This window comes from Ambystoma mexicanum, chromosome 5q, assembly GCF_040938575.1.
Source record: "Ambystoma mexicanum isolate Mex_15411 chromosome 5q, UKY_AmexF1_1, whole genome shotgun sequence".
Lineage (NCBI taxonomy): Eukaryota > Metazoa > Chordata > Amphibia > Caudata > Ambystomatidae > Ambystoma > Ambystoma mexicanum.
In genome coordinates, this window is record NC_090933.1 from 1,274,558,436 (window position 1) to 1,274,573,210 (window position 14,775).

The 14,775-nt window shown below is 54.4% G+C and overlaps 1 protein-coding gene across 27 annotated transcripts in view; it reads right to left on the minus strand.

Annotated features, from left to right (window-relative positions):
• The window catches only part of SCRIB (scribble planar cell polarity protein), a 1,329,907-nt gene that overhangs the window by 66,467 nt on the left and 1,248,665 nt on the right, over window positions 1-14,775 (minus strand). For 22 of the 27 annotated variants that reach the window (XM_069621824.1, XM_069621823.1, XM_069621839.1 and 19 more), the window contains 2 exons: window positions 7,292-7,329; window positions 6,083-6,157 (listed from right to left, as the gene is read on the minus strand). The exons of 2 other annotated variants lie outside the window; for them this stretch is intronic. In XM_069621824.1, coding sequence (XP_069477925.1) covers window positions 6,083-6,157; window positions 7,292-7,329 — 113 coding nt within the window. The remainder of the gene's footprint in view (window positions 1-6,082; window positions 6,158-7,291; window positions 7,330-14,775) is intronic. 3 more of the 27 variants (XM_069621825.1, XM_069621834.1, XM_069621833.1) reach the window with 1 other exon arrangement.

The window sequence follows — 14,775 nt, forward strand, 5'->3', positions numbered from 1 at the left end:
CTGTGCGCCCGAGGTGTGCCGAGAAGGAGTACACGTCATCCAGTGTGCACATAAGGGGGTCTAGAGTCTGCCCAATGACAGAACCTAGTCCATTTACTGTTGTATTTGCTCCAGGTAGCCTTGCTCCTGGTGCCCTGAATGATCTCTAAATTAGCCTGAGAGAGGCTCAGGTGCCTGAGGCTGACCTGCTTAGGCCCCACGATGCCAGGGCTAACTTCTATGGTGCGGGGTGGATGGCCATGCCCCCCTGCTGGGACAAGAGATGGGCTGGACCCAGCGAAAGGTGAATGGGTGGTCTCTCCGTGAGGCTAAGCAGCTCTAAGAACCACGGTCTTGCCGGCCACCATGGATCTATCAGAATGATGCTGAGGTGACAAGCTTCCTTTCTCTTGCAGATTACCCTGTGGACCAGGGGTGTGGTAGGAACGGCATAGGCTGTCAAGCCTTCCCACTGAATCTGTAATGCATCGCCCAGGGAGCCTGGGCTCTGCCCCTGCCAAGGCACAAACTGATGGCACTTCCCGTTCTTCCAGGAGGCTAACAGATCCACCAGAGGGTGGGCCCATTTGTTGAAGATCATCTGCAGTACCTGGTCGTTCAATTGCCATTCGTATTTGTCTGCCCCCAGTCTGCTCAGCCTGTCAACTTCCAAGTTGGCCTCCCCGGTAGGTGGATGGCCGGGAGGTAGATGTTCTCCAGGGCCCATTCCCACATGCTTACCGCTAGGGTGCACAGCGGAGGGATCCTGGTACCCCCTGCTTGTTGACCTAGTACATGCTGGTGGAGCTCTCGGTCTGGATAAGGACGGACTTGCCTCCAATGAGAGGAAGGAAAGCCATGAGAGCTAGCCAGATGGCCCAGAGTTCCAGCCAGTTGATGTGAGATTCCTGCTACTGTCATGTCCAAACTCCATGGATGGTGTGGCTGTCGAGAGTGCCCCCCCCCCCAGCCTTCCAGGGAAGAGTCCCTAGTGATGGTGATCTGCGGGGCCGGCTGCCGGAAGGGCTTGCCCATCCACAGGTTGCAGTCCCTGGACCCCATGAGAGATCCGGGTGAAGAAAAGGAGGTATGATGACCATCTCCGCTTGGGAGCCCTTCTCCCGATTCCATGATGCTGCGAAGTGCAGCTGTAACCTCCTCATCCTGAGCCTTGTGTGTGGCATGGCCAGGAGGACCGCTGCCATGATACCCAAGGTGTGTTGGAACCACCAGGTCGAGGTCACTGCTCTGGTGAGGAAGTGCGTACTGGCTCTCTTGAGAGCCGTAATCTTGTCCTCCGAGGGAAACACCCTCTTGGAGCTCCTATCCCAGATGAGGCCCAGGAAGGTGAGGCTCTGTGTGGGCTGCAGCTAAGATTTCTTGAGGTTGATCGTAAACCCCAGGTCATGGAGTGTGTTCATAAGTGTGGAGGAAGTGTGGGTAACCCCCTCCTGAGATCTCGCCCTGATAAGCCAGTCATCCAGGTACGGGTAGACATGGTGGACCTGGGCCCTGAGGAGGGCTGCCACTGCATTCATGAATCTGGTAAATACCCTCGGGGCTGAGTTGAGGCCAAAGGGTAGCACCTTGTACTGTAAATGGCAGCCCATGACCTTGAAGCGCAGGAAGGAGCGATGTGGCTGCCAAATCGGGACGTGTAGATAGGTGTCCTTCAGATCCAGGGAACACATTTAGTCCCCCTTGTCTAGTGTCTCTGCAATGAGTGCTGGCGTAACCATCTTGAATTTCTGAAGAGGGAGGGAAAGGTTGAGGGTGGATATGTCCAACACAACTCTCAGGCCAGCCTGGTTCTTGTTTTGTATGGTGAAAATCCTGGAATCGAAGCCCAATCCTCTCTGGGAGACTGGGACTTCCACTGCCTGGCTCTCGACGAGCGACCGGATCTCTGCCAGAGTTGCCGTCCCAATCTGTGGGAGTGGAGGAGGGGAAGGGACCGGTAGGCGGTACCCCGAGGATACTACAGAAAGGATCCAAGTTCTGGCGCTAAAATTGCACGTGAAAGGCAAGCCTGCCCCCCCACTGGAGACATGTGGACCCGAAGGGACGCGTCATGCTTTCTTTCCTTCTGAGGCTGCTGCTGAGGAGGGGGACTGGAAGAAGCCCTTTCTCTCCTCCCCCTTTTGTGGTTTGCGCCGGTGCTGACTGGGCGAGCGGTCTGGTTGTCTCGACTTCCATTCCTGGAAGCCCCGGGACCGAAAGACGGCACCCTGTCAGAGCATTGATGCAACTGGGTGTATAGCTTGAGCGTGGCCTTCGTTAGGTTAAAGACTTTGCAGTTTGCAAGGTGTTCTTTTTCTCCAATTCCTTGTCGGTGGTAGAGTGAAAGGTCACTACCCTCGAACGGAAGGTCCAATATGCGTTCCTGGATATCGGAGTTAAATTTAGTAGCCCAAAGCCAGGCCGGCCTTCTCATGTCCGTGGCGATGCAGGTGGCCCGGCAAGAGGCATCAATGTGGGCCATGGTGGACTCCATGATGTCCTGTGCTACCAGCTTGGCTTCTCCTAGACCCGCTTCAAGGCGTGCCTGGCTTTGCACCGGAAGCTCTGGAAGGAAGTTTGCTATTTCCCGCCAAAGCCTCTGGTTAGCAGCTGCCAGTATAGCATCCGCGTTGGATTGACACAGGTGCAACGAGGCGTTGGAGTACAGTTTCTTCCCATACGCCTCCAATATTTTCTCTTCCTTGCCTAGCAACGCCAAGGACGAGGTGGCCGAGGACGATTGAGGCTTAGAGTAAAGTGACGCCGAAGCAATCACTAAAAAGTGCAGTTAAGAGTGCGCCGACGGCATGAGTGTATCCCCCTCCATCTGTCTACACTTGGCATTGAGGCGCCGAATTACTGGCTGGGGCGAGTGTGGCTTGAGCTACCCCATTTTGGCCAAGGCAACAACACCCTTCTGCATTGGGATACACGTTTTGGTAGGGGGTCGTAGGGTGAGGACTTCTGCTAAGACCCCCTCCTCGGGCTGCTCGAACGCAGGTTGAGGAAGGGCCAGATATTCAGCCACACCTGCAAGCCGGTCGTGGAAGGCCTTTGCCGACGACAGCGTGTCATGGTCCTCCTCCTCGTCTGTGTGCACCCGAGTGTCCGGCTAGAGGAGTGCTGGGTGCCGTGAGCTGCAGTGTGGAGACCGGAGGCTGGTGTGGAACCGCCTGTACTGTGGGAGGCAGGGAAGCCGGAAACGAAGGAGTCGGCAAAGGCAGCAGGGGCTGCGCTGGGCCCTGTGGCGCCGGAGCCATGGGAGGAATGACTATGGGCGCCGGAGGAGTGACCGGAGGGAGCAAGTCCCTGACTGCATCCCACAGGATGGCACCCATCTGGGGGTTTCGCATCAGCACCAGGAACCTTTCGAAGAACCTGTATTAGGAGGCTGAAGAGGTGGCAGGCGATATTAACGTAGTGGCTGGGGGCTGCTGGGGCCGGAGCGCACTCCGTCTAGGTTGCAGGGGGAACCTGCCCAGCGCTGTTGATGGATAAACTGTAGGCCACGTACCTGGTTGACACTAGTCCCACCTTGAAACTCGTTCACCCGCCTGCTCTGTTTCTAGGAGTGGTATCGGACGAGTGGCCATGTTGTCTGGCACGGACCATTTTGTCGAGCTGCGTGCCAAAGTCATGCTGTATGGCTCCCTGGGCCCGGCCTCCTCCAAGACTCTTGGTGGTGAAGCATGAGGCATACCCTGAACCTCAGGTCTAGGCATGGAAGGCGTATTGCCCTCGGCAGTGTCGACATTGAGCCGGTACTAGGGCATTACCCCTTGGGTGTACAGCCGGTAAAAGAACCTAGAGGTCCCTCAGAACTGTGTCTGGAAGGATCCGAAGGATCCGATGACCCCCTCGGCCGTGAGGCCGGTAGCTGGACTAGCCTTGGTGCGTGTGCTGGTACAAGAACCGGAGAGGTTCCTCCCGCTCGGGCATTTCCTTGGGAGGGAGTCACCCTTACGGAGTGTGATGGAAAATAGCAGCCCTCCATTGGGCCTTGATCTCTGATGAAGCTCTTCATGTCCTCTGGGGACAACCTTTCGAAGAGCTCCCTCCACCTAGCTAGCCTGTTCTTCAGCATGCGTGGAGTCAGTGTGTTGCACGCGGTACACCTTCCCAGCCGTGGTCGGGGTCAAGGCAGCGGAGGCAAAGAGGGTGGGGGTCGGACGTAGGAAAGAGCCCCTCGCAGGCTGGACACCCGGTGAAGCCTGCTGAAGTCGTCATGCGCCAGGGAGGAGCGTGGCGCTGGAGGACCAAGTGCCTGAATGACAAAAATATAGAAGAATCCGGGGAAGAGCGTGTGGTATTACATGGCAGGGCCAAACCCATAAGCGCTGGTGATATCGTCCCGTTCCAGTCGACGCAGAAAAGGGGACTGAGGTGTGGTGCTGGGGGGAGGAGTCAGCATAGTGCATGCTCCCAGAGCCGCACCCCACCACTCCTCTAAATTTAAAGGGGAAGATTTATTCTGGTGAAAAAGGTTCCGTCTCCCATCCTTAGGAGCGGACGCCTATGCAGTTTGGAGGAAAGGGGATGGGACTTAGAAGTAACAAATATATACAAGGGAACACTGGGAAATTGAGAATACCCCTAGACAGGCCCACAATATACTGAGCAGGATACCTTAATCATAAAGCTTTAGAATGTTTAACCTTACTTCCCTGCACCTTTAGGAGCCGCCCCTATCCATTCTTATAAAGCTAACCCAAGGTTTTCGAACTCGATACTTGGGACTCATGTAAGTTTCGTTGATCCTTTCTAATAGAATTTGAATACCCTGGCACACCCATCTGTCAATCCATGTGCATATATATATCTGAGAGCGAATACTGCTGATAAATAAGCGATGCAAACGTCATCAGGGTGCGGTTACTGCCTGGTTCCCTTTCGGAATCCAAGAAAGATATCACACACACACACACACACGCATATGTGATGTTGCACAATCTGTAAATACTGGTATGACACACAATAGTAAATACTCCCTCTTGGTGCCATTCTGGAAAAATTCCCAAGGGAGCTGAAGCAGAATTATTAACTAAATTGCAATAACATACTCGGCCCACAGCAATTTCCCCCTCCATCCCTGCTGCTCATTAAATGTTGCCAGCTCTCCCAATAACACCACCCACCAACCCCCCCCCCCCCAACACTAGCTGGATCCAGAGAAACAGAAGGCAGATGGACGCAGAACAGAAAGAAGGCAAGACACCACAGACCACCAAAGACAAGCAGGTCAGCCACACAGATTTCAGCAGTGAAACCTGGTAGGGCAGCGTGTGTGGAGATTCACAACCATCACATCTGTCATCAGGCTGGAGCTAGCCAGACATATAGGATTCTAATGAGTAGCCTGTGGAAGATGACTGTAGGGTCTCATTCCAGTAGCCAAGAGTCAATGTGTAGAAGAACTCCGTTTTCAGATTGAGAGTCAAGACAACAGCATTTGAGGACTTTGCCCAACAGCAAATAATATGCAGATTCTCTGTGCAGATTTTATTTGGAGTTACGCCATGTCAATGCATTGATCGGCCTCAGGGAGTACAGGAACAGTCTTTACAAAGCTTCTCAAGAAGAGCCAGATCTCATCATTCCTGGTAACAGACTTGTCTACAGGAGATTGCCAGCAGCAAGCAGAGTCTAAAAGACTTGGTGAATTGGGCCAGTCAATCACAAGTTAAGCGTGGCTGACATTTGCCCTACCCTCTGTCAGTGAGATTCATCTGCACACGAGGCAACAGCCTGAAACTACACCTGCCTGGTACGTTCCATTGCCTTAGAAGCCCAGATGAAAGTAGTTGGAGAATACACTGAAGGGATTGATAGGATGAGAAGACTGGGTCACTTCAAGATCCAAACAAAACACCAAAGTGGGTAGATTCTGCTTCCCATAACAGCATGCCAATCACCAACCAATAGCCTCAGTCCCACCTCCACAAGACCCAGCCAGAGAGACAGCAAGACTATGGGCCAGTGAGCCAGGCTCTAACACACAGGGTCGGCCTTGGGAAGATGGGAGTGCTGCGCATTAAACAGATAACTGGTTAGTTGTTTAATCAAATGACCCAGTCGGAGTGGGGATCAGCATGCAAGGCGGTACCTGGATCTCATAAACTGGTTTGGAAGAAGGAATAGCAGCAAACTCTCTGTAGTCAAACTTCTTTTCAGAGATGGACTGGAAGGGATAGCAAAAAACAGAAGGGAAAGAAACAGAGTGAGTGGCAGTGGGCAAGCGGAGGAAGCTGTGGTGAGGATGAGCAACCCTGCTTTACCTGTGACAGTGAGTGTCAGTGAGTGAAGGAAGGTGCAGTGAGGATGGGTAGCTCGACTTGCTTCACATAGGACATGCCTAGTCAGCAAGAGAAGGAAGTGGCATGGAGGATGAGCAGATGTGCTTCATCTGGGGCATAAGGATCTGTTGGTGATTTAAGTCAGTTACGGAACAAAACAGGAGTACTCTGGCACAACTATGCCTTACCTGCGACATGGAGTCAGACAGAGGTGCAGCAAGTAAATGAACGGCCATTGAGGGATAAGCCCCTGCTCCATAAGGGAAATAAAGGGCGAATGAATGGCCGAAGGGGCAGTGGGAGACGTTACAATCAGTGAACAAAGGGAGGCACAAAGTATGAGCAATCCCGTTTCACTTGACACAAGAAGTGGACCAATGAGTTATTTAAACCAGCAAGTAGGATATGCAATGGGTCATTAAGTGAACGAGAAGGCTACAACTGGTCATGGTTTTTAGCTAGTGAGTGAAGAGATATTAAGTGGATGGAGGGAGAGGAGTTGCTCTGCTATGCCAGGGATATGGAGCGATAGACAATGGATGAAAATGGCTGCAGGATGAGCTACCCCGCTATGCCTGCAACATGAAGTAAATGGTGCAGTGACGGTTCGAGCATGGAGAAAGGCCTAGGAATGAGACGTCTCACCTGGGCATGGTCAGTGTATGAATTAAGGTTGCAGTGTAGATGACCAGAATATGCTTCACCTGGGATCTTTCAGTCGTCCATATACAGACTTCCAAGCACAGGACCCGCCCGGCAATCACCCCCAGTCCCATCCACCACAACCTAATAATCCAGAACAAGACACCCTCTTCAGGAGCTATCTGAGGCAGGGCAAGGGCAATGTATGCTGGGTCTCTGGCTCAGATGGGAAAGAGAGCAAAGGGAAAGTAGGAACCACATGTATTGTAAAGCCTCACTTTGAAATCTTTAAATGAGCGATGTGTGTGCCGTAATCAGGTGAAGATCTAGCCGCCATTTCCATCAAAGAGGGACAGTGGAAAAGAAGAAACGCTTACCAGTCTCCCTGGAGATGTCACATTCCTGGGGCTGTAATCTGAGAGAAAGAGAGCAGGAATAAAATGAGGTCATTTCGGTCACCATAACCTATGGAATCGACTATACAACTGCACTACAATGTTACTCTACAATGGCGGCGCAATTGTCACCACTGCTCGCTGCTGCGCTGTTCAGATCAACTATAAAAAACAACAATTGGTGCACTCATGACGCAGCCAGTAAGCAGGCACCATGTGAGAGCACCACACAGTAGGCCGCAAGCCACTTAAACTGGTTCGATCTACAATGTCCCAGAGATTGGGTAAGGAAACATTCTATGTCAAGACAGGCAAGCAATATGCTTTTACTTTCTTTATTGCTGCCACATAAGCACTTTAAAACGTTGAACATTTAAACTGGGCATTTGGAACAAGTTACTTACCTGTAACTGTTGTTCTCCAGCATGGGTATGGCATGGATTCACATGCTCATGAATAAAAGAATACATAGCAGTACACACATGCACAACCACGGGAGGTGGCAACAGGCTCAACATTAAGCAATACAACAACTCAACATTAAGCATTTCTTACCTTCTCACCAGGCTCACCTTAGGCGAACAGGTTGCGCAGCACTGCTTGGCCGACCCTGGACTCCTCCCTGGAATCCCGGTCGACGCAGTAGAATTTCGTGAAGGTGTGCGTCGACCTCCACGTAGCAGCCCTGCAGATGTCCAGCAGGGGCACACCAGATAGGAACGCCGTGGTAGCTGCGATCGCTCTGGTGGAATGGGCTCTCGGACGGCCTGGCAGCGATCGGTTTGCCAACCGATGACAGTACATGATACAGCCGGAGAGCCATCTGGAAATGGAAGCCTTTGAGAGAGCCTTTCCCTGATTGACAGGTCCAAAGTTCACAAAAAGTTGTGACGTCTTCCGAAAACTGTTTGTGCGGTCCACGTAGAACTTCAGCGCTCTAGCCACATCCAGCGAGTGCAAAGTCCTTTCAGCCGGCGACGAAGGCGACGGGAAGAAAACAGGCAACACCAAGGGTTCGTTGAGGTGGAAGACTGATGGCACCTTGGGCATGAAGGAGGGGTGCGTCCTGAGCACTACCCTCGTGTCGTGAAAAGTCAAGTACGAGGGCTTGCAGGAAATGGCCTCGATCTCTCCCACCCGTCGTGCGGAGGTGATGGCCACAAGAAACGCTGTTTTCCACGACAAGAACCTCAACGGAGATGAGTGCAGAGGCTCGAACGGAGGTCCCATGAGCTTGGTCAGCACCACGTTGAGCTCCCACGCCGGGGCCGGAGCCTTCACCGGCGGGAACGATCTGAACAGTCCCTTCATGAATTCTTTCACCAGACGAAAGACGTCCGTCCCGTGGTTCTGGTGTATCGGGAGATCGCAGCAAGATAAATCTTGATAGAAGCGTGCGCCAGTCCAGCCTTGGCCAGCGTCAATAGGTACGGCAGTACTTGAGGAGCCGTAATCCGTATTAATCTTCTGTGCATGGCACCAGACAGAGAACCTCTTCCATTTGTGTCCGTAGCATTTAAGAGTTGAGGACGCCCTGGCCTTTGCAAGAACCTCTCTGCAGTCGGCCGGTGTGTCGTAACCTCCAAACTCTAACGCTGCAGGGGCCAGGCCTGCAAGTTCAGCGACTTCGAGTCGTGATGGAGGATGGCGCCTCCTTCCGTGGAGAGAAGATCCGCGTCCACTGGCAGCTTGATTGATGGGGACGCTGACAAGTCCAGAAGGTCCGGGAACCATATCTGCCTCGGCCACGTAGGTGCGACGAGGATCATCCTGCACCATGACCTCTTGAGCTGGTTGATGAGCCGGATCAGCAACGGCAATGGGGGGAACGCGTATAGAAACAGGCCCTCCCAGGGGAACGATAAAGCATCGCCCATGCTCCTCGGCTGGGGAAACCTGCTGGCGAACCTCCGGCACTTGGAGTTCATCGCCGTCGCGAACAGATCGATCTGGGGTGTGCCCCACCGTCGGAAGAGGCGATCCACCAGATCCTGTCGTAGTTCCCACTCGTGGCACGAGCGCAGCTCTCTGCTGAGCGAGTCAGCGATGGTGTTTTTTATTCCTGCCAGATGAAACGGCACCAGAAACATCCCTTGGGCGACGGCCCAATGCCACAGATCCAGCGCCTCCTTGGACAGGGCTGGGGATCTGGTACCGCCCTGCTTCCTGATGTAGAACATGGTGGTGGTGTTGTCGGTGAAGATCCTCACCACCTTGCCCTTGAGGGACGGAAGAAAGGACCTGAGGGCCCAAAACACTGCATGGAGCTCCAGGACGTTGATATGGAGGGACTTCTCTGTCAGAAGCCAAAGGCCTCTCGAATGCAGATTTTCGGTGTGCGCTCCCCACCCTTCCAGGGAGGCATCCGTGGTCACTGTCTTCTGGTGGCCCGGGGTCTGGAAGTCCATGCCCGCCATCAGATGTGCGCGGGTGCCCCACCACCGGATCGCTCGTCGGAAGCTCTCGTCGAGTGTGATCCTGTCCTCGAAGCTGCCCGCCGTCTGGATCCAGCGAGCGTCCAGGAACTCCTGCAACGGGCGCATCCGAAGCCTGCACAGGCGGATGAGATAAATGCAAGACGACATCATTCCGAGGAGGGATTTGATGGACCTCACCCTGGCCGCGTCCGCAAACAGCATCCGCTGCACCTTGCCCAAGATGGCCCTCGTCCTTTCCTCCGACGGAGAGGCCTGAAGCGCCACTGTGTCGAGCTTCGCTCCCAGAAACAGTGCGTCTTGCGCGGGCACTAGGTGGGACTTGGCGTAGTTTATGGAAAATCCCAGGTCCGTGAGTAGTTGGACGGTCCTCGCCGTGTGCTCCGCGGCGAGCTCCCTTGTCTTTGCTCGGATGAGCCTGTCGTCCAGGTAGGGGTAGACGTGGAACCCCTCCAGGCGCAGCCGCGCCGCCACCGGTGCGAGGCACTTGGTGAACACCCTGGGTGCCGACCTCAATCCGAAGCGAAGGGCTCTGAACTGGTAGTGACGCCCTTGGACCACGAATCTGAGAAACTTTCGGTGTCCCTTTAGGATGGGGATATGGAAGTAAGCATCCTCCAAATCCAACGACGACAGGAAATCGCCCTCCTCCAGCTGACCCAGGACGTGCTGGAGGGTGACCATCCAGAACTTCTGTGCCTTGATGAATTTGTTCAGTCGTCGTAGGTCCAGGATGGGACGCCATCCTCCTGTCTTCTTCACAAGGAAGTATCTTGAGTAAACTCCGGAGCCCCGAAGCCTCTTTGGGACGAGCTCGATGGCGTCCTTCTTGAGCATCGCCTTTACCTCCAGGAGAAGTTGAGGGATGTGATGTTCCTTCCTGGCCACGGGGGGGGGGGACGTGTGGGCACTTCTTTAGAAACTCGAGTGCGTGACCCTGGGCCAGGGTACCCAGCACCCAACTGTCGGTGGAGATGGACTCCCACACGCTGACGAAGTTCGCCAGCCAGCCTCCCACCGGGATGCTTCGGTGGGGGTCCGACCCCACGGCCGGTTCAGTCCTGTTTCGACGAGGCTTTGGCGCCTTGTCCTCCCTGGCGGCGACAGCGGGGTCCGCCCGACTTGCCTCGTCCCCTGTATGCTTCCTGTGACGAGGAACGGGCCGCTTGACGATAGGTGGAATATCCGCCGCCGAAACCTTTGGAGGCACCCTGCTTGCCTCCGGTGCTCCGAAAGGGCGGCCGTCGTTGCTGGAGAACACCAAGAGCCCGGGCCGTCTCTGTGTCCGTCTTGATGGCTTGTAGGGAATTGCCCACTGTTTTCCCAAACAGGTTGCTCCCGTCGAACGGCATGTCCAAAACTCTGGTCTGCATCCGTTGCCTTGAGCCATCCACTCCGTCTAAGGCACACGCCGTTGCCCAACTGGCGAAACCCAGTGTCAGCGATGTCCGTCGCTATCGTAATGGCGTGGTTCGATGCCACTTCTCCTTCCTGCAAGATCTCTAGGGCCTCCGCCCTCTTGTCGTCCGGTAGGAAGTCCAGCAGGGGGGCGAGTTTGTACCACAACTCCCTGTCGTAGCGGGCTACGATAGCCAAGGCGTTGGCAGCCTTAATCGTCGTCGCTGCCGATGAGATGACTCTGCGTCCCATCTTATCCAATTTCTTTCCCTCGCCGTCCGGGGGGAGGTTGACGTAGAGGCCAAAGCCCCCCCTGCTTTCTTCCTGGCCGCCGCGGAGATGACAGAGTCCGGGGTCGGCTGTGCCTGAAGGCCCAAGTGGGGGCGCATCTGGTACCCGGTACTTCTTCTCGTACCGATCCCTTCTCGCAGGCGTTGTGGATGGGTTCTTGAGGAGGGCGAGACCCTCATCCCAGATATCGTCCAGTAGAGGTACAGCGAGGACCGTCTTCCTCTTGGTCTCGCGCCGTTGATAAAGGAAACGTTCCTTCTTCTCTTCCGGGCAGAGCTGGAAAAGCTCGGATGCCCTGGCGATCATGGCATGAAACGATCCAATCTCGTCGGGCGGGGAATCCCGGGGAGGAGGTGACGATGGAAAATCCTCGTCATAAACTTCGTCGTCTGTACCCGTCGCGGCCGTGTCCGTCCCCGTATCATCCCCACGGGTCGTGGACGGGGAGGAGGGCTGAGCAGGGCGCGATGGTTGAAAAGGAGGTGGAGGATGAATCCTTCTCTTAGCAGGAGGGCTCCCAGAAGGGCCTGGCTCCGGGTCCCCCGTCGGGAGCGGTTCTCCTCCGTATGTGATAACAGCAATCTCGTCCTTATCTCCGAGCATAAGGAATGTATAGCCAACAAAATGGCCGCCGAGTTGTCTTGCGGAACCGGTTGAGGGGATTCCGACGGGCATTCAGGAACCTCGTCAGCACCCTCGACGTTCTAGTCGTCTCCGTCGGGGTCCCTCCCGATGGGCTGGTCTTCTTCCACGCCAATGCCGTAGCTTTAGACTTCGATCAGCTCCTCTTCAGAGGTTGAGGCCGAATCCACGATGGCCTCCTGCCCCCCCCCCCCTTTTCTTCTCCGTCGGAGGTTTCACGGGGGTCCCGTCGATGGGCTTGAAAGAGGACTCCCTCTGCGGTGGCAGGGAGACTCTGGGCCCCGAGGTCGCCTCCACTGGTGTAGCCTCCACAGGCTGAGCCAGGGCCGCCGCGACTGTCTCGATAGAGGCCTTGGCAGGATGGATCAAGGCTTTCACCACCTTAGGTGCGCTCACCGCCTTCTCCTTGGGGGGAGGGTCACCGCCTCGCTCCCCCTCCGATGGGCCCTTCGAGCTCGACCGGGGCCTCTCCAGAAGCTTCGCCGGGTGCTCGGACTTCCTCTTACCAGAGCCAGAGTGTTGGCTCGTGGTTGATGGCACCGGGGAGGTTGCGCCCTGCCTGGCAACCGAAGAGCCCGACCGTTCGGCGCTCCCGGTGCCAGCGGACTCACGGTGCTTGGCCTTCTGTTGGGCGCCCTCAAAGGTCTTAGAAGACCGCTCGGACTTCTTTTTTTTCTCGCCTGACGGGCTCTTCCCTTCCAGCCAGTTGGCGAGACGCAGATGGCGGTCCTTCTCCACGTGAGTCTTGTCCTCATGCAGGCAGTAGAGGCAAAGGGAGTGTTCGTCCTTCTGGAAGACATTCTGAAGCTGGCATCCAGGGCAGACCCTGAAGAGCTTTCTGGGCGTCAAGCTTCCCTTCTCCTGGGCCATGTCCGAGATGGGCCTGAGAAACTTCTGGAGTCCTCCAAAAGCGTGGCTCGACGAAATCTTCACCCTTGAGGGGCGTAGAAGAATCCGACACGGGTCCCCGTTGATCGGATAAACAAACGGTGGAGCTTGAGGCTCTTTTGACAGAAAAAAAGAGAGAATTTTCCTATGAAAAAGCGCGAAAACGCACTACAGCTCGAGAGCAATAGCACGAGGATCCCAACACTTGAACGTGCGGTAAAAATCTGAAGATGGCTGCCAGAGGCGGGGCTTAGGGAGATTGCAGTCATTGGCTGTCTTTACCGAGGATTCCCAGCCTGACGACGGGGAATATTCATGAGCATGTGAATCCATGCCAGACCCCATGCTGGAGAAATGGTTTTATTCCAGCAGACCGAGGGAAAAACAAAATCATAGTTTAAAGTTCAAGAACTGTTCAGGTAATGTTCCCATAGGCACTACGAGCCCCATGATCCTCCAGGCCCCGGTAGTTCCGGGGCTCCTCCTTTCCACCTATCAAGAGCCTGTGTGAGGTATAAGAGCCCTTAGCACCAGGTCCCTTCCTCTTTCTTTTTGCTGCCACAGATAAGTGACTTCTGATTACTTGCCTTGATATACCATAGAGATGTTTTCACGAGTTTCTTTCATATTTGTGTTTAAATAATAAAATGAAAGTTTACTGTGTGTTAGAATGCGCGACTTGCATCACGTTAATACGCGTGCGTTTTACTGATAACATTCACCCGAAGAGCTCCGTGAGTGCGCGCGTGCTGGTGAATTATTTCATTTCTGGTAAACTGATTGCGAGTCGTCGGGCCGGAGCCGCGAGCGAACGCGCCCGCCCCAGGCACCCAGACCCGCTCGTCAGAGTAACTCGCATTGCAAGCGCCGACAAAAACAGCGAACTTTAGGACCCAGGGGATCAAAAGGCTTCTAGGCTACACAGCATCCCCCGGAACTTTCATAACTTTCGCACAGTTCTTTTACACAGTGAAGTAGCACGCAGCTCGGAAATAAGGCCACAGCAGAATTCTGAGAAAAAAGAAAAAAATTGATTTTATATAATTGACACGCTCATTTACCGATTGAGCAGCTTGTAAGACGCAGAGTGTTCACAGACATCATTAACTCTGCTACAGAGCCAGACATCATCAGCTGATATCCCAGAAGTTGGCCCTGCCAGCACAAGGAGTAATGGCTCGCTATGAAAGCCCCAGAGGGTTAAAATCCACAGCTCCAGAGTGGAGTGAGCAGGAATGGGAGGAAGAGCCCATGCAGCAAGACACCGAGTTATCCCTCAGTTTTAAAAAAGTTCTGGGAGAATCCCTTACACAGGCAGTCTAACAAGGGGTGCAACCCATAGCCCAAAGGCTAGATATGCTTGAGGCATTAATGGCTGAACAGCGACAGCAGCCAGAAAAAGACAAGCAGTCAGCCCTGGAGAGGGGACGTCAGCTAGATACACCCAAGGAGAGGTTGAAAAGAAGGGGTGAAAGGTAGCTCGGAAGAGCAAAGACTGTTTAACCCCCCTTTTCCCCCCCGTCTCCCCCTTAAGCACAGTGGAGAGGGTAAACACTGTTCCCCAAGGAGGTGACAACCCTGTCGTCAGATTGAAAAAAGCCTTCCTAGCATAAACGGCAGAACGCCATGACAGACCCCCTTACCCCAGGGGTGAATTATTCATGGACTATGATGAGGGCTAATCGCCCGATGACGAAGGAGGAGAAGAAGAGGAGGACCCCAACATAAATCTCATTGAGGAGAGTGTTGCCCCGGAAGACGACAACACAGGGGACATGTTTGACCCTGAATGTACCATTATGTACCCCAAGG